The sequence below is a fragment of the Geotrypetes seraphini genome, chromosome 12 (genome assembly GCF_902459505.1).
Source record: "Geotrypetes seraphini chromosome 12, aGeoSer1.1, whole genome shotgun sequence".
NCBI classification, from domain to species: domain Eukaryota; kingdom Metazoa; phylum Chordata; class Amphibia; order Gymnophiona; family Dermophiidae; genus Geotrypetes; species Geotrypetes seraphini.
In genome coordinates, this window is record NC_047095.1 from 26,257,163 (window position 1) to 26,277,213 (window position 20,051).

At 45.7% G+C, this 20,051-nt stretch overlaps 1 protein-coding gene across 1 annotated transcript in view; it reads right to left on the reverse strand.

Annotated features, from left to right (window-relative positions):
- The window catches only part of LOC117346438 (DBIRD complex subunit ZNF326-like), a 148,247-nt gene that overhangs the window by 111,311 nt on the left and 16,885 nt on the right, over window positions 1-20,051 (reverse strand). Inside the window, 1 exon segment of the mRNA XM_033915980.1 lies at window positions 17,697-18,102. Within this exon segment, the coding sequence (XP_033771871.1) occupies window positions 17,697-18,102 (406 nt within the window).

Sequence of the window (20,051 nt, forward strand, 5' to 3'; positions counted from 1 at the left end):
GGTTAAAAAGGCATAACTGATTTTTTCTTATAAATACCTAGTCATTAAAGGTGCAATGCATTTTAAATGTTTTCATAGAAAACTATATCAAAGCTCATGAGTAGAAAGCCTAATATAATCCCGAACACATTCTCCAGTAAAAATGTCTTCATACACAAAACCAATATTGCCAGAAATAAGTTGGCTGCTAAACTTCTACCCTAATATCAACTCTTAAGAATGCCAACAAGAACTTTTCAGCAACTGTTAGAAGTTGCTTACCTGTAAAGGGGATTCTCCAGACATCAGGGGAACACAGCCATACTTGTTAGAAAAGTCCTCAGATGGATCCTGAGTGTTGGTACTCTCCCCTAGCTATAGTAAATTTTTGGCTTACTGGGCATGTGCAGGGATTTCAGCCTTCAGTGGTTCCCCTCACCAACTCAGTTTTGCCTCTAGCTGGAAAGTATGGCTGCATTCCCCTGCTGTCTACAAAGAACCCCTATTACAGGTAAGCAACTTCACTTTCTCTAGAGACAAACAGGGGAGATGCAGGCACACTTGTTGGTGAATCCCTAGCTACAAATAGTATCAGTGTGGTGGTAGATCAAGGAGCAAAACAGGTTTCATAGGACGGATTGACCAGAACAAATATCTTGTGCTGTGATCCAAACAGTAATGTTTAATAAAAGCTTGAACTGAGGACCAGGTTGCAGCTTTGCAGATGTTCTGTATTGGGATTGATCAGAAGTTTACCAATGAAGAAGCTGTAGTGCATAATCTGTGCGCACCAATCCCATCAGGATGCAAATGACATGCTTTAGTGTAGTAGAATTTGATGCAGCTGGAAATCTACATGGTGATATTCATTTAAAGGCTGGTTGACCTGGGTTGGCTGGGTTGTAGGTGATGAAAAACTGATTGTTTTGAAGTGGTTGCAGTTTCTCTGAGGTAAAAGAGTAATACTCTTCTGCAGTCCAGGGTACGGAGACATTGCTGTGCTAGTGAGGTATGCAGAGGAGGTATGATGATTAAACTTTGCTCTGGCTGAAGTGGAAATCTGAAACCACCTTATGTAGGAATTTTAGGTGCATGCATAGCTGGTCACATTTAAGGAAGAATTGTGTATGAGGGCAGTACATTACTAGTGCTTGGCGTATGCTAACTCGTCTCACCGATGTGATGGCTGTGAGAAAAGTTGTCTTCCATGTGAGGTACGTGAGAGAGGTGGTGCCCAGTGATTCAAAGGGCACAACCATTAGTTGGTCAAAGACAATACTACTATTTACTAATTTCTATAGAGCTGCTAGGTGTGTTGACAGGTGCCAAAGGGGAGGTCAGTGATTAGTGAGGCCTGTTAGGAAATGTGCCACCAGGGGTTGTTGAGAGATCGATTATCCATTGATTCGTTCATAACAGGTGGAAATCATAGATAAGTGAAGGCATACTAAAGAAGTGAGGCCTGAATCCAATAAGTGGAGTAGGTAAATCGGTATGTGTAGAATTTGGCCCTTGAGGGGATCCTGGTGTTGGGAAGTTGACTAATAAGAGAAATGTGTTTACTTAGATCGATAGGATTGTCTGGTAGAGGGCTGTCTGGTGGCCGAGGAGGGTTTTCACTGACTTGGAGACTAATTTCCACGTTCCTTTGCGTAAGGAAGGAGGGGTGGGCCCAGAGAGGAACTGGCAGAGCATTGAGGTCTAAGAGGAAGTACCACATCCGTCTGGGCCACCAAGGAGCAATCAGGATGCGCGGAGTCTGATGACTTTCTGAGGGACCCTGGAGATGAGAGGAAATGGTCTTCTGCAATTCTACCAGAGCCAACCAAATGGCATGCAGTTCTAGCACCATATCTATTGTGGCTGCCATGGACCCCAGGACTTGAAGGTAGTCCCACGCCGACAAAGTTGACTTGTTCAGGAGACAAGAAATCTGAGAGCACAGTTTCTGTCTACATGCCTTTGGTAGATGGACGTGGCTGACAGCCGTGTTGTACAAGACTCCCAGATACTCCAGGGATTGAGCTGGCATCAAATTGCTCTTTCCGGTTCTGGGTCTACTATCAGGCAGGGTCTTAGGGTGACAGTCCATCACAGAGACTATGAGATCAGCTAAGTCTGTACCAAATAATAGCTGCCCCTCAATAGGAAGCCTTGCAAGAGTAGCTTTGGAGGTGGAATCGCCATTCCACTGTCTTATTCAGATCATTCTACAAACAGAAACTGAAAAAGCTGTTGCCTTACCCAGTACATGTAAAATGTCATACAGAATGTCAGTTACATAATCCAAACCAGATAAAAGAAACTGAGGAGCAGGTTTATCTCCTTCACTCTCCCAAGTGTGCAGACTGGACAGACATGTATATGTGACAAAGGACACTGCCGAGGAAGCTGCGACTCCTAAAGCCACTGCCTTGAAAAATCTCCTTCAAGAGAACTACATTCACTCGGTGGTCCTGCATATTTTTGAGCAACACAACACTGTGCCTTCGCTCAGAAGGGAGGTGTGTTTAGTAATCTGGGCAACCTACTGGTCAACCTGGGCAAGGAATCTACTTTAGACTGACTAAAAAGTTGCTGCCACTTCTGTGCCATAGGATACACCTGTGACGTGGCTTTGGCTACTTTAAAATACAGATGCCAGGGAAATGCCGAGGACTGAACTCTCATTCCACACAAAGGAGAAGGTAGAAGAAGCTGGCTGAGGTTTTAAATCAACTCATGCAGAGACTCCAGAATAAGATCTAGCAAGGCAGCATCTGCAAATAAATGCAGAACAGTGTGAAAGTCCACAGGTTCTAAAGCTAAATTAAGGTCTACGGTGCCAGCGTACGTTCTTATTTGCATACTGTTCCTCCTGGGTCATGGGAGGAACAGTATGCAAACAGGTCTCCCGAGATCTCTGCAACAGCAGACTGTGAAATAGATGCAACCTGGAAAGCTATGCCTTGAATAGGCAAGACCAGCATGCAGCATGACTGCGTAGGTTGAGCACAGCTCTCCTGACAGGCTTTCCACAATTTCAGAAAAAAAAGCCATACCAGGGAGGAGTCACCACGAGATGACTGTACTTTGTGCTGCTTGGGCTGCAGGACATCTACGTCTTTTCACGCATAACGGTCACCATTAGAGAATACCGAAACTCAAAAATACTGCCCAAAAATATATATCAAATAACTAAACTAATTAGAGAATGACAGAGAAAAGATTTGGCTGTCTCCGCCCCGTCCCCATGTGTTCAGTCTCTGTCCTGTTTTATCAACACAACTAATAAACTACTATACAATATAGAATGCAACTAATATACTCATCAAGTTAGGTTTGCAGGAGCTGCAATGGAATATAAACCTAGGTCCCCTGGTCCCCATTCTGCTGCTCTAATCATTAGACTAGCACTTTGGGCATTTTATTTTGGCAAGTTATGCAAAATGTTTGCAAACAATATACAATATAGAACTCTGAGAAAGGAAAATTAAGCTAAGCATGAGACATTAAAACTTTTAATGTCTTATACTTAGCTTAATTTTCCTTACTCGGAGTTCTATACTGTATATTGTTTGCAAACATTTAAAAGCTAGAAATTTTGTGGTTTGTACCTGAAGGGAGAGCCAAGTGACCTCTTCTCTATCTCCATCTGAAGTGAGGACTCCCTCCTTCCCTCTCGCTCACCGCGGTCCAGGCATCTCCCTTCCTCCTTCCCCTTACCTTCACTGGCACTTTTTAGTTTTCTCTTAACAAGCAGCCAGAGCCTTGAAGTCACATGCAGCTGCCAAAAACTTCTCCTCCGACACCAACTTCCTTTTTCCGGTTGCGTCAGAGGAGAACTTTCTGGCAACCGCACACGACTTCAAGGCTCTGGCTGCTTGATAAGAGAAAACTAAAAAGCACCAGCGAAGGTAAGGGGAAAGAGGGAGGGAGATGCCTGGACTGTGATTGGGAGGGAGCTGCTGGACTATGCAGGGGATGAGGCCATTCATCGCTCCATGGGACGGTGAATGGCCTCATCCCCATACCAGCGGTTTCCAGATTTTTTTGTCACCGTTTCGGTGGGTTATCCGCGGCTACCCGCGGGTAACAGTCACCATGTCATTCTCTAGTCACTATTATCCAGGCCCTGAAAATAGAAAAAGCTGCACCAGCGAGCTAGTCTTCCTTTTGTCATCTGAACCTGCTCAGGAGAGGTTAAACTTGCTACTCCCGCCTCTCTGGTCCATGCGGTGCGGAACATGGCACAAGGACTCGCCTGGCACAATCCTGGCAAGAATTTGGGGTAGCAGAGCCCAATGACTCTATTCCAACCAGTTTTGAGGCAAAAAAATTAAGTTTTGGAAGTGTAGGGAACTTTTGAAGAAAAAAAAAAAGATTGCTAAAAATACAAGATAACTGCTAGAAAGATTTTCACACTTAAAAACACTATAACTAACTTCCTAAAGTCAAAACCCATCTAATTTAGGATTTTTCAGAAACCCTTAAAATGCTGTAACAGGCTGTAACAGCATTAACTCACTCTGACCTGTGCTGGCAATGTGTTGCAGTCTGCCTCAGATCTGTACAGTAGCTGAAACAAGAAGAAATCATTGCCTCATGCTGTGTCCACTAGTGCTGCCCAATTCACAATTCGATTCGGTTCACAAATTCACTTCGGGTGAATCAATTAAAATTGATTTAAAACAAACAAACAAAAAAACAAACAAACAAAAAATCGGCCTCCCGATTCGGTAACTGACCCTCCCCCCTCGCCCCCTAAAGCAGGAGCAGCAGCGCTGCCTCTTGCTGGACAGCCGCTGCCGCACCTGCTTTAGAGGGCGAGGGGGGAGGGTCAGTCGGGAAGTGCTGGTGTCCGGCTTCCCCCCTGGCTTCTCGCTGGTGTCTGGCTTCCCCCATGGCCTCCCGCGCAACATTTACCTAATATGAGCAGTCTGCAGAGAAGATCACGGTGCTAGCGATCTTTGCAAGCTGCCATAGGTCTTCGGAGCTGTTTCCTCTGTCGCAATCCTGCCTCTAACATCAGAGGCCTTCCGGGGGGGGAGACAGGCCTTCAGGGGGGGACAGGCAGGCCTTCAGGGGTGGGATGCAGGCCTTCAAGGGGGGGGGAAAAAGCCTTCAGAAATGGTGGCACAGGCAGGATGAAAGGGTTTAGGCCTTCAGGGATGGGGTGCAGGCCTTCAGGGAGGGACAGACCTTCAGGGGAGGGGGGCCCTGGTGCAGAAGAACATGGAGGGAGGGAGGGAAGGGGGTTCAAAGAGACGTGCTTATGTCAGACTTTGGGGGGAAGAAATAATGGGTCCAAAAACAGAGGAGAGGGAAAGAGATGGTGGACAATGGGAACGGATGTAGCGGTATATAAGAAATAAATTACATTACATTACATTACATTTAGGGAGGGAAGGAACAGAAAGGGAGAGAAGTTGGACATAAGGGATGGTGTGTTGGCGGGATAGAGATACTGCATAGGAGGGTAGTTGGGAAAAGAAAGAGAGATATGGTGGACCCTGGGTTGGTGGGGAAGGAGGGAGAGATGCTGGATGAAAGGATAGTTGAAAAAATGTGGATCTGTGGATGGTAGTACTGCCCAATTCAAGAAAAAAAATTTCGATTAGATTCAGCCTACTGAATTGGTTTTTCGTTTCGATTAGATTTTCCTGTCCAATTGGATGTTTTTTTTCAAACATCCTGGTGGGTTTATTTTATAGCCTCTTCACCCCCTTTGCCTTCTCCTAACCACACTGGCGCTGTGGTGTAAACAAAATAAACAAACAAAAAAAGACTTTTCCTCTCTCCGTTAAATCCTAGCTCACGTTCACGGTCTAACACCAGCTCTGGCAGGATCCACGTTTCAAATCTGACATATTGTAATGACAAAACAGAAAATAAAATTAGTTTTTCTACCTTTTGTTGTCTCGTCATTATTCAAATCTTGTTGATCCCCGGCTCTGGTTGTCTTCTGATAACTTGCTTGCCAGGGTCTCCTTCTTTCTGCATGCTAACCATCCATCTGCCATCCCCTTCCCTCCCCAGGAGGTCTGGCATCTTTCCTTTTTTTCATCTCCCTCCATAGATCTACCTTTCTTAATTACCCTTTCATCCAACATCTCTCCCTCCTTCCCCACCACTCCACCACCACTCCAGGGTCCAAAATCTCTCCCTTTCTTTTCCCAACTACCCTCCTATCCAGTATCTCTATCCCCCCCTCAACACCATCCCTTGTGTCCAATTTATTTCCCTTTCTGTTCCTTCCCTCCCTAAATCCCATTGTCCATCATCTTTCTCCCTCTCCTCTATTTTCAGATCCATTATTTCTTACTCCCAAGTCACTTTGAACCCCCCCCTTACCTCCCTCCCTCCGTGTACTTCTATACCAGGGGCCCCCTCCCCTGAAGGTCTGCCCTCCCTGAAGGCCTGCACCTCCTCCTAAAGGCCTGTCCTGTCCCTCCTGAAGGCCTGTTCCATCATCCCTGAAGGCCTGTTTCCCCCTTGAAGGCCTGTCCCCCCCCCTTGAAGGCATGCATCCCCCCGAAGGCCTGCCTGATTGTCCCCCCCGAAGGTCTGTCCTCCCCTGAAGGCCTGCCTGTCCCCCTTGAAGGCCTGTCCCCCCCTTAAAGGCCTGCATCCCACCCCTGAAGGCTTGCCTAACTGTCCCCCCTGAAAGCCTGTCCCACCCCTCACCCCAAAGGACTGCTCATCCCCCCCCGGAAGGCCTGCGTGTTCCCCCTGGCTTCCCACCCTGGCCTCCCCGCACCGTTTACCTTTGAGGATCAGCCTGCAGACAAGATCGCGGTGCTAACAATCTTTGCACTACTTGGGAGCTGTTTCCTCCCCCGCGGTCCCACTCCTCCTCTGACATCAGATGCAGGATTGCAGCGGAGGAAACAGCTCAGAAGCAGTGCAAAAATCGCTAGCACTGCGATCTTGTCTGCAGGCTGCTCCTCAAAGGTAAACGGTGCGGGGAGGCCAGGGGGGAAGCTGAACGCCAAAGGGGGAAACGGACGCCAGGGGAGGAAGCCAACAGCAGCACTTCCCGACTGACCCTCCCCCCTCGCCCTCTAAAGCAGGTGCAGCAGGAGCCAGCCAACAAGAGCAGCATTGTTGCTCCTGCTTTAGGGGGCGAGGTGGGAGGGTCAGCCGAATCGAGAACCAAATTTTTTTTTTTCTTTTTTAAATCGATTCACCCGAAGTGAATCGGTGAACCGATTCAAATCATGAATCGGGCAGCACTAGTGGATGGAGACGAAAAAAAAGGAAAGATGCCAGACCTCCGGGGGAGGGAAGGGAAACAGAATGGGAGGACAGAGATAGAAGATGGATGGTTAGCACAGAGAAAGAAGGAGACCCTGGCAAGCAAGTTATCAGAAGACACCAGAGCCGGGGACCAACAAGATTTGAATAATGACTAGACAACAAAAGGTAGAAAAACTAATTTTATTTTCTGTTTTGTGATTAAAATATGTCAGATTTGAAATGTGTATCCTGCCAGAGCTGGTGTTAGACTGCAAACGTGAGCTAGGATTTAACAGAGAGAGGAAAAGTCTTGTTTGTTTATTTTGTTTACACCACAGCGCCAGTGTCGTTAGGAGAAGGCAAAGTGGGTGAAGAGGCTATAATAGGGGTGAAAAGGCTATAAAATAAATCCACCAGGATGTTTGTAAAAAAAAAAAAACCCAAAAAAAACACCCAATTGGGCAGGAAAATCAAATCGAAAAATCGATTCAATAGGCTGAATCGAATCGAATTTTTTTTTCCTGAATCGGGCAGCACTATCCTGCACCTCCTGTAACCTTCTACCGAAGTGGGTCGCGGCCAGATGGGCCTTGGGTGCCTTCTGGCTGGGGCACTGGACTTAGTGTGCCGCCGGCCAGAAAGTTTGCGAGACACTGCTCTAAAGCATACATAAACAGCAGTGGCATTTTCCATAGCATGTGGCTCATCACTATAACTTCTGCACAGCCGTCAGATGCTTAGATGGTTCCCTCCTCCCACCAGGTTCCTGTTTTGGCTCTGCTGGGGGAGGTAATTCTGCTCTCCAACCTCAAAACGGAACAAAGCAGCAGAGCCCACAAGATCAACATGTGGCTGAGAACAGTGAAAGCCCCCAGATGCTCCCTCTTAACCGCTGGCCAGTTCAGCACTGACTTTGGAGGGTTTCACAAGGTCTACCACTACATTGAGTCACCTACAAACAGAAGAGAAAGCTCCTGTGGGCCCTGTTTTGGCCTCAAAGTCCTCCCCTTCTTCTAGTGGACCTCCTTCAACAACTAAGGGTAAAGTCTGCAATCTGCACTAATTTTTAGGACAAAATCCATTTTCATATGAGATTTTACAGCAGTAACCTTTATTTATGCTGCTGAATCAGGAGTAAGAGGGAAAGGAGGTTGGCGGGTCAAGACCAGCTGCCATGCTGATTCAGGGGCTGGGCGGGGTGAAGTTGGTGGGTCAGGACCAACTGCCACTGTTGCTTCAGGAAAGGAGGGGGGTTAGCGGGTCAGGTCTGGCTGCTGGTTCTGGGGCTGGAGAGAGGTGGTTTGGGGTTATTCTTTTTTTTTTGGGGGGGGAGGGGGCTTACCAGTTGGTTGAGTATCGGTTAACGGGGAATCAGTTAACGGGGATTCCAGTGCAGTAGCTGTGTCATTCTGGATAAGTGGGTTATCTCCCTGTGGCTACGAACTATATGTAGACGGAATCCACTCCAGGTTTTTTGTGTGATCCTCTTCTTCACTCTACTGCTACCTGCAGTTTTTCCCTTGCGCAAGCGAGCCAGAAGGAGTGATCTAGTACAATAGGTACATAAGAATTGCCGCTGCTGGGTCAGACCAGTGGTCCATCCTGCCCAGCAGTCCGCTCACACGGCGGCCCTCAGGTCAAAGACAAGTGCTCTAAATGAGTCCAGCCTTACCTGCGTATGTTCCAGTTTAGCAGGAACTTGTCCAACTTTGTCTTGAATCCCTGGAGGGTATTTTCCCCCTATAACAGACTCCAGAAGAGCGTTCCAATTGTCTGCCACTCTCTGGGTGAAGAAGAACTTCCTTACATTTGTACGGAATCTATCCCCTTTCAGCTTTAGAGAGTGCCCTCTCATTCTTCCTACCTTGGAGAGGGTGAACAATCTGTTTTTATCTACTAAGTCTATTCTCTTCAGTATTTTGAACGTTTCGATCATGTCCCCTCTCAGTCTGCTCTTTTCAAGAGATAAAAGGCCCAGTTTTTCCAATCTCTCACTGTACGGCAACTCCTCCAGCCCCTTAACCATTTTAGTTGCTCTTCTCTGGACCCTTTCAAGTAGTGTCATATCCTTCTTCAAGTACAGTGACCAGTGCTGGACGCAGTACTCCAGGTGAGGGCACACCATGGCCTGGTACAGTGGCATGATAACCTTCTCCGATCTGTTCATGATCCCCTTCTTTATCATTCCTAGCATTCTAGACAAGTGGGTAGTGTCCCTATGGCAACGTGCCATCTGCAGAAGGAATCCAGTTTGGATTTTTCTGTGCTTCACTGAGCTCCTTAATTCCACCTCCATTTTTTTCCTTCTGCAGGCATGCCTGCAGGAGTGTGTTCATTCTGCTTTCCACATTTTATTATTTTATTTGGTGTTTAGTTCCTTTTTTAGGGAGGATTCTTGTGCTCAGAGTGTTTCTTCAGCTTTGCCTACATTGAGATCATACAGACTTCAGCCAGCTATTATTATTATTATTATTACTTAGTTTTCTTTGGAGCTCAGGGCCATCCCAGAAGTTGTCTCACCTGCTTTAGGAACTTTTAGGAGGCTCGACAGTTTCTCGCAGGGTGCTGGCTATGTCCTTTCACCTCTGCCTTCAGGTTTGCGTCCGTCAGTCCGCAGAGACAGCAGTACAGTCAGTTATAGGGTCTGACTGGCATCCCAAAGATCAGCTTTGCAGAAGCATTCCCAGCATGAGGCAGTAATTCTGTGATTCAACTACTGTAAGAGAGCTGAGGCAGGCTGCAGCACAATTCCACAAACAGGTCATAGTGAGTATAGGCTGTCAAAACCTGTAAGGTGAATCCGGGAAGGTCTGAAAAGTGGGATTTTCAAGGTTTCTGCATGTCCCCCTGTGTTCCCTCACCTGAAAAATCCTAACACTGCCGTTTTTTTAATATTTCTAAGTATAAAAAATATTGCAATTTTGGTGTGAATTTCATAGCGGCGGCCATCTTGGATTTTTAGCAGTCTTTTTATGCTTCAAATTTTGTTGGGATGGAGTCCTTAGGCTCTCTTAATGTGAATTCTTGCCAGGATTGCACAAATTAGGCGCTTAAGGAGCGTTCTTGTGCTGCATGGCGCAGCTGAGAGTGGCAGTAGTGCAAAGCTTAGCCTCTCTCCTGATTAAGCAGGTGACAAAATCCTCGGCTTGCCTGGTGAGGCAGCTTTATTTTTGGGGCTCAGCATGGCTGATAAGTTTCGTATGCATGGCTGCGGTCCCTCTGCAGCCTTCAAATAGCATGGTTAAGTCATCAGAGGGTGACTTTGCGCCCCAGGAGCTGGAGACTCTCAGAGTTTCTGAAACGGTTGTTTAAAAACAAAAAGTTTAGAAGCAGGTGTTCTTCCTCTACGTAATCCTGCTTCACATCTGCTGTGTTTCTCAGTGGTGTTGTTTCTTTGGGCATGTCCTTGTCTCAGTCAGCTGCTGTTCCTGATTCTTATACTACTGACCAGCTTGCTGGCCCTTGTTTCAAGGTGCAGTGCTTACATGGACAGAGGACCACGGACTGTATGCTGGATCTTTGCATGCTTCAGGTGTTCTAGTACCTGGAGATGATCCCCCAGATCTGCGCTTGGAGCTTTCCAGTTTCAATACTAGCTCTGCCTATGTAGAAAAGAAGCAGACTGCAGTTTGCAGCTGACAGGTTGATCCCAGGTGGTACCTATTAAACAACCTGCACATGTATTTTTGGAGCTCAGGGCTATCCTCGTTTTCCCCCTTACCTACTGCTTAGGAGTTTTAACACAGGCTGTAAGGCACCTGTAGGAAGATAAGTGGTGTCTCGCAGGGTGCCGGCTGCATTTTTACACCTTCCTCTATCTGTATCACGTCTGTCAGTCCGCGGGTGTGTGTGTGTGTGTGTGTGGAGATATAATCATATGCTGTGTCTGGCTGGCAACCCGAAGATCCTGACATCAGAGGCAGGATCACGGCAGAGGAAACAGCTCCGAAGACCTATGGCAGCTTGCAAAGATCGCTAGCACCGCGATCTTCTCTGCAGGCTGCTGATATTAGGTAAATGGACCGCGGGAGGCCAGGGAGAAGCCGGACACCAGCACTTTCCAACTGACCCTCCCCCCTCGCCCTCTAACGCAGGTGCGGCAGCGGCTGGCCAGCAAGAGGCTGGCCAATTTTTTTCTGTTTTAAATTGATTCGAATCGATTCACCCAAAGTGAATTGGTAAACTGATTTGAATTGTGAATCGGGCACCACTAGTGCAGGGAGAGGAGGAGAGCCGCCGGCCAGGAGGATCGTCATCTGCGTCGGCTGACTGCGTAAAAGACATGCCTCTCGCCGCACACCTGAAATCTCAGGAGACACACAGTTTGCGATACACTGCTTTAGAGACTCACGACAGGAGAGCCATGGAGGTCCTAGTGCCCTGCCTGTAGACTGCAGGAAAGGTCACTCTGTCTCGTTTCGCCTGCACTTTTGAGTTGTATGGCTTGTGTGATTTTTTTTTTCCCCCTTTTAGTCTGAGAAAAGTGGTCTCAATTTATTTTATTGTTTGTTTGTTTGTTTTTGGGGGGGAGTTATATAAACTCTTGCTGTTATTAGTCTTCTGATCTCCCTTTCCTTTTATTTTCTCTTTTTTTAGTAGTGAATATAAGAAAAAAAATGGAGAGCTGTGACCTGAGTGGTTGAAGAAAAAACTGAGCTAGTGAAGGAAGGAGCCACTGAAGACAGGAATCTCTGCACATGCCCAGTAAGCCAAAAACTTAACTGTAGCAAGGGGAGAGCACCAACTCACAGGACTTCACCAACAAGTGTGCCTAGATTTCCCCTGCATGTCTCTGAAGAACTTCTGTTTATCTAGCATTCATTTATTTTGCTTTTCTTTGTTCACAATGGTATAAATTCTGCCAAAACACCAAGGCCCACTTATAGCCACTCCAACATCTATTGTGATGAAATCCCTGCTCTGGGGCCCATAAATTTAAACTAGAGAATGACACGGAGACAAATTTTACCCTGTCCTCACAGGAACTCATTTCCCCGTCCTGGCAAGTTCTTTTCCTGTTCCATTCCCACAAGCTCCATCCTCATCTGCACAAGTCTCAAACACTTTCAAATCATAAGTGTTCAGTTAAGGCAGAGCTTACAGGAATGGGGCAGAAACAAGTATAACAACAAAACTCGCAGGGACAGGATGGAGAAATTGAATTCCTACGGGGACAAATTTGTCCCCATGTCACTCTCTAATTTGAACCTCTGCCTCAAATTTTCTCCCTTTTCCTTAAACCAGTCTCTTGTAATTTCTTTTCCTCCACTGCAGCAACAGGAAACCACTCTCTAGCTATGGCCTAGAATGCAACAGCGGTTTCTCTCCACAGCAACCTAATGCCAAATTAATCCCAACTGAAGACTGTTCACATTTAATAGAGGGAGGATTTTCTAAGGATACTTATACCTCATAGTACAAAAACACCATCATCAAGAGCACTGTTTTTCAACCTTGCTTTTTGCACCTATTCCCCCCAACTCTAAGCTACATACTATAAAGTCCTCTTCTTCCTTTGCACCCAGGAAACTTAGTAAGAGAAGTAGGAACATTACACTGAGTCAGTGCATGTTCAACCCTTATACCAGTCCCATCATCTCTTTTGAAGGGAGTACGGTTGCTATATAGACAAAACGCACACCAGTTCAGTGTACACCAGTGTTTCTCAACTTGCGGTACAAGTACCCTTAGGGGTATGTGGCCCGGCCACCGCAGAGAATATTCCCACCCATTCGTAGAAGCCACCGCCAGGGATCTCACCTTCCTGTCCGCCCATCCCGGACCCAGCTCTTGTTCGAGCCACACTCGCTCCTTTAGTGGCACTTCCTGGAGAAAAGCGCATACAGCGATTTCCACGCTACACGTTAAGTAGCTGACTCGGAAACCTTCTCTCCAACGTCAGAGATAACGGAGGAAAGGCTTGTGGGTCAGTCACGTGCATGTGAATCGCTGCCTGCACCATCCCTAAAAGGAGTGCCACTGAAGACCGAAGGAGCGAGTGTGGCTCAAACAAGAACTGGGTCGGCTTCGGGGTGGGGATCCACAGCAGCAGTAAGGGGCGGTAGGAAGGCGGGGTCTAGAAGCGGCTTCTACGGATGGGCAGCTACTTACATGGAAGGAAGGGGGCATGAACATGGGTCACAGAAGGGAGAGAGGAAGGAGACACTAACTTGGGACATAGGAGGGAGGGAATAGAAAGGAGAAATTAGGTTCTTACCTGCTAATTTTCTTTCTTTTAGACTCTCCAGACTGCTACAGTTCACTGATAGGTAATAGCTCACCATTACCAGCAGATGGAGACTGAAACAAAACTGACTGTAATATTAATAGCTGTGCTTCCCTCTAGTCTAACCAGTCTGCCAAATAGTCAAGCAGAACTGCTAATTATAACAATAACAGCAGTAACAACTAACATAGAGCAATACTGTTGGAAACTGCATAGAAGAAGCCCCTTCAGCAAAACATCCTCACAGCTCGCCAGCTACATCAGCTGAGCCAAAGCTGCTGTTCTTTTGATCTCCCCGACCCTATAAAAATACTAAAACCAGCAGAAAAAAAAACCCACACTCTTCACGCGAATCCAGAACGACAGACAGGGTGGGAACTATACTGGTCTGGAGTGTCTAAAAGAAAGAAAATTAGCAGGTAAGAACCTAATTTCTCCTTCTTTAGCATCTCTTCAGACCGGTACAGTTCACTGATGGGGACGTACCAAAGCAGTACCCATCATGGGTGAGACCTCCCGGAAGGCTGCCAACAGAACATGCTCACCGAACACTGCATCCCGACACACCTGGACATCCACACAGTAGTGTCGCACAAATGAATGCAGAGAAGACCAAACTGCAGCCTTACAAATATCCACTGGAGGCACCAGAGAAGACTCATCTGAGAAAGCTGCCTAACCTGAGTAGAATGAGCCTTGAGAAAATCCAGAACAGGCTTCTTCTGAAAAAGATAGGCAGAAACGATAGTCTCTCTGATCCAGTGCACAATGGTAGCCTTGGAAGCGCCATCCCTCTTTCACGGACCCGCTAAGAGGACACAAAGATGATCCAACTTCCGGAACTCCTGGGTCCACTAAACATAAGAGCGAAGGACCCAACAGACATCCAACTTGCGCAATTGCCTCTGTTCCGAAGAGCCCTTCCGGCTACCCAAGACTGGGAGGACCACAAACTGGTTGACATGAAAAGGCAAGACCAACTTCGGCAGAAAGGAAGGAACAGGCCTTAGCATCACCTGCTCCCAAGAAAACTCCAGGAAGGGAGGCCTTAAAGAAAAAACCTGCAGGCTCAGAAACGCGTCTTGCAGAAGGAATGGCCACTAGGAAAACCGCCTTGAGAGTAAGGTCCTTCCATGAACAGGAACCCAGGGGTTCAAAGGGAGGGCACACTAGTACAGACAAGACCTGATTGAGATCCCAGGCCCAAACCGAAGGCCGCACTGGAGGCCAAAACAATTAAGCTGCCCTTAAAAAGCAAACCACATCCAGAAAAAGAAGTTAAACGCTTACCATGCAACAAACCACAAAGCGCAGACAAAGCAGCAAGTTGAACCCGGAGAGAAGACCAGGCCAGGCATCCTGCAAGAACTCCAAGATGTGAGGCAAAGAGACTTGAAAGCAAACCACTTCATGCGCAGCACACAACTCTTCAAAAATATGCCAAACCCACATATAAGCCCGAGAAGTGGAAAGCCTCTGGGACCCCAAGAAAGTGGAGATCACTTTATCTGAATAACCTTTCTTACCTAGACGCTCCTTCTCAAGAGCCAAGCCATAAGACAAAAGGAAACCAGATCGAACATTGGAATGGGGCCCTGTCAGGTCGGGCGAGATGGGCAGCAGAAGAGGATCTGCCATGAGAAGACGAACTAGATCCGTGTATCACAGTGCCTGGGCCAGTCTGGAGCCACCAGGATCATGCGGCTGGGGTGCAGAGCAATGCGAAGGACTCTGGCCACCATCGGCCACGGAGGAAACATGTACAGGAGCCAAGTCTGTTCCAGAACATCCCTGTGCTGACTGAAGAACCGTGGCGCTTTGACGTTGACATTTGTGGCCATCAGGTCCATGACCGGTTGCCCCCACGACTGCACAATCAACTCGAAAGCTGTGCGACTGAGATGAGTCTCTGCCCATACCATGAGCAGAGCAGCCTCCTGTACCACCAGAGGACTCCTGGTTCCCCCAACAATTGACATAAGCCACCGCCCTGGCATTATCCGAAAGAACCCGAACAGACTTGCCCATCAACAACATCTGGAACGCTAGCAACACCAGCTGGATGGCTCTGGGCTCTAGAACACTGATCGACTAAGACACCTCCTCTGACCCGTTACCCTGAGCCGAGCGACCGAGACACTGAACTCCCCTACAGACTGCCGTCCATGAGAAGCACTCTCCACTGGGGTTGATCCAGACTCACTCCCTGCACCAGATTTGAAGACTGTAGCCACCAACAGAGACTGTGATGAACTAACCCTGATGAACAGGAGAGTGCAAATCATGCACCTGGGGCAACCATTGCTGAAGCAGGCGCATGTGAGCCGGGGCCCACTGAACCACATCAAGGGAAGCTGCTATCGACCCCAAGACCTGGAGAAAAAAAAACCTGCACCCGAGGACACAGGGAAGCCATCAGAAGACAAATCTGGAACTGCAGTTTGACCACTCGGGTCTCTGGCAGGAATTCCTTCCCCAAGCTGGTGTCAAAAAGAGCCCCAAGGTACTTCAGGCACTGAGACGGAGCCAACCAGCTCTTGGACAAGTTGACTACCCATCCCAGCGACTGCAGGAACTCCACAACCTGAGCCACAACTCAGGAACTATCCTGAAAAGACTTTGTTCAGATCAACCAATCGTCCAAATAGGGGTGAACCAGAATGCTCTCCTTGCGCAAGGCCGCTGCCATGACCACCATAATCTTGGTGAACGTCCGCGAAGCTGTGGCCAGAGCAAAAGGAAACGCACAAAATGGATAGTGCCATCCCAAGATCGCAAAGCGAAGGAACCGCTGATGGGAGGCACGAATCGGAACATGCAAGTAGGCCTCAATCAGATCGAGAGACATCAGAAATTCCCCCAGCTGAACCGCCAGAATGACAGGGTCTCCATGTGAAAAGACAGAACTCACAGAGCCCTGTTGACCCCCTTCAGATCCAAGATGGGTCAAAAAGTCCCCTCTTTCTTGGGCACCCTGAAGAAAATTGAATACTGGCCAGTGCCACACTCCTGCGGAGGCACGGGCACTACCGCTTTGAGATCTAGCAATCTGCCTTACAAGAAGAAGCGAGAAAGTATAGGCTGAAGGGCATAGCTTTCCTGTACTTTAGGCTCCAGCAGCCCATGCACCATATTTAAACTGAGTCGGCTTAACTACAGCCTCCCCCCACTCCTATTAAGCGCACACTCCGTTTAAGCGCACTTGGAGACCCGGTCCGAAGGGCGTGCACTTAAGCGGAGTCGACTGTATATGAAAAATGGATGGAAGAAATTGCATTACAATTAGTATTTGGGCGGGTCTGCGGCAGAGCCTGGGCAGGGATACTCGGTTGATATTTATTAGACTTAGGGAATTCTTGGCTTGAAAAAGTTGAGAAACACTGGTGTACACAGTTCAGTGTTCACCCAACCAGCACGTATATTCTTGAGTCTCAAGAATATATTTGTAATTTTAGTTTGAGAGTTGGTGCAACATAATCCCCAAAATAAAATTAGATTACACACATCAAGGGTTCTTAAATTATTCAAACAAAAGGTATGAAAAACATGCATTTAGAAAAAAAAAGAATCCTTTATTTTGTTAGCTTATCTTTAAAAATAAGCTACATTTTAAAACTCAACAGCTGCAAGAAAAAAAATGTGGACAATCATTCTCTATTTATTGTAGATCTGGGTTAGACTATGACTAATAAAGTTGATAAGGGAAATATGTCCTGTAGGAAACTGTCTAGTTAATCTATTTTCAACATACAAGGCAAAATTTAAAAAGTAAACCACTGGAGGCTAATGCTAAAATCTTAGCATTCAACATGAAGTCATATACAGTTCTAATTTCTAACATTTAGCTAGAAGAGTGAACATTGGAAAGCATTTAACACCTAGTGTTTGTAATCATACATTGCACCTTTAACCTAATCAGAACTTCAAACGGTTCCATAGAAACTTTTTTTTTCTTTATTACAAAATGTTTATGAGCAGCAAACCTGCTAAAGTTTAAAGAAAATAGTACTTTAACCCCTTTTGGATGAAACCTATAGTTACATTGTCTCCTTTCATATAAAAAGGAGAGAACACCAAATCTAGTAATTCAAATGACTATTAATTGATTTTACTTTAAAAGTTATACTGCTTTAAAAGTCACCTTCAAAGGGCTTTTCTATGATATCCATGCCCTTTTGATGTCACTACAACAGTGCATTCCATTTTAAAGTTCTGGTTGTGAAAGAATTCAAAATCAACTAGTGAAAAGAATCTGAAAAGATTCTGTACTTACTCCTCTGCCTCGGCCTCTGCCTGTTGATGGTCCTCCAAAAGCATCATAGCTTCTGCTTCCAAACGCACCTTCGGGATAAGCAGGCGTTCCTCTCCCCCGAGAGCCTACAGCTGCAGGCTTCATATGGGGTGAAGAAAAACTGCTGTAGGAAGAGTAACTTTCTCTTCCTCTGTCATCCAAAAACCCAGGTCTCAACTTTGAGCGTGCGTAAGCTGATTCCCAGCTAGACCCGCCCTGGTTTCTACCTCCGAAAGAGTCAAGGCTATTCCGGTAGGAGCTGTCAAATCGACCATCATAACTATCTCCAAAGTGCCTTTGTTCGGGTTCATTAAAAGCATAGCCAGATCTGTACAGATCTCGCCCGCCCAGAGAAGACCTGGAGTCAAAAGACTCATAAGGTCCAAACCTGAAAAGTTGCAGTGAGGGAAAAAAAAAAGTAAGCTTACTAGGGTTAAACATTTCAAAACACAATTATCAGTTGACATTTATCAACTACAGTTAAAAAAATGTTCAGTTTAAGTTAAACTAACATATCTACAACTTTATGCACTTTGATTAGGGCTGGGCAATTCAACCTGTGAACAGATTCAACAGGGTGAAATCTATTAAAAAACAATTTACCAAGAAGCTAAATTAAAGCTCAGCAGGTCTGAACTTTATTTCATTTAAGCTTCAAGTACTATTTCTACCATTAAACAGAAAACAAAACATTATTCTGTTACTTTTTTCAAGCCCAGCCCTAGTCTGAGAAGAACAGCTCACTGGCTATTCAGTAAACTTTTCTAAACTCATGCCCAAAGCTGACGAACATTTAAATGAAACAGTAAAAAAAAAAATCCGACTTCTGTAAAATGCAAAAAGATGAATATTGAATGCAACTCCACAAATATATACAATTTACACCTAGGAAACTGTATTTTACACAGTTTTGGCTTCAATTACTTTCTATGGGCATCATTTTTAATAACTATACAGTCTCCATATTAGCCACAGTGAAAGACACTGATTTTGAAGTGTAACCAAAGGTGAGGCAAATATACTGTGCATCTGAACAGTGCCAGCATACTAAAAGATTCCTTGGAAATCTTAAAATAAGATTGGGACAAGTATTTAGATTTTCATCATTTGCGTTCTGATTTGGGACCATCTTCTCCCAACAAGCTGCAAATAAGAGAGAGCAAGAATAAAAAGGCGAGAGACACTTGGAACATAGCTTGAAAGGTCTAGAAAAGTTTATTCACCCTTCTACAGAAAAGGCACAAATGGTGCTCTTCTATACAGTATAGTGAAATCATGTCTCACAGAATCTAAAGTTAAGCAATATGTATTTTCACATAAGTACTATATGTCTATGCTTAATGATAGGAGAGGTTTTGAAATCTTGTCCTCCAACCAGGTTATTCACGTATAGCAGTGTTTATGGATTACAATATTGTGACCCCATGAAACACGGGTAAAAATGCCAGTCTACAGCTGCATGGGCTCTTATTGCCAGACTCAACTGCAATCCAGTAATCCAAATTAAATGACAAGTTCAGAATTGCAATTTGGCCCAGCTTTAGACCTAAGTACTATATAAACCCGAATAAAATATTTAATGAAAATAAATGCAGATTATTAATGGAAGGTACATTTCTTAGACTTAGGTATAACAAATGACCACTAAAATGTTCCTATCAAGTTCACTACCATCTGATAATATTAATACCTGACTGGAAGATGACACAAGCACTCTGACTATGGTTATTTTTTATTTCTCTCTCTCTCTCTACTTTCACTTTCAATTTTTATCACAGCACAGAATGCCAAATTGAAATGATGTTTAAGCTAAAAGAAAACTAAAATAAATTTCAAGATGTGCTCTTTCACTGCTGAAGTGGCTCTCTAAGATTCCCTTTAAGCAAACAAAGCCTATACTCCTGAATTCTTGTCTTTCAGCATCTGCCTCCTCCAGGTGAAGGCAGACAATTGGAGAGAGGGAAAAGGGAGCAACAAATCTCTCATAACAACTAACAATTGCTCATTAATCAAGTCATGATTTAAGAATCAGGATTAAAAATCTCACCTATGGTCAAATGACTAAGGAGGGTATTTAAGAGCATTATTTTAGTTCATCTGTACTATCAAAGGAATAATTTCAAATGATCACCATATTAAAACTCTGTGATAGAAAATAATGTATAACCACAATGAATACAAATTAAATTTTCCTTCTGACTTTTCTCCCTAAAAATATACACCAAGGGCTCCTTTTATAAAGGTGTGCTAGCGGTTTTAGCGTGTGTGCTAGCCACTACCATCTCCTTTTAAGCAAGCGGTAGTTTTTCGGCTAGCGTGGGCTAATCTTGTGCGTGC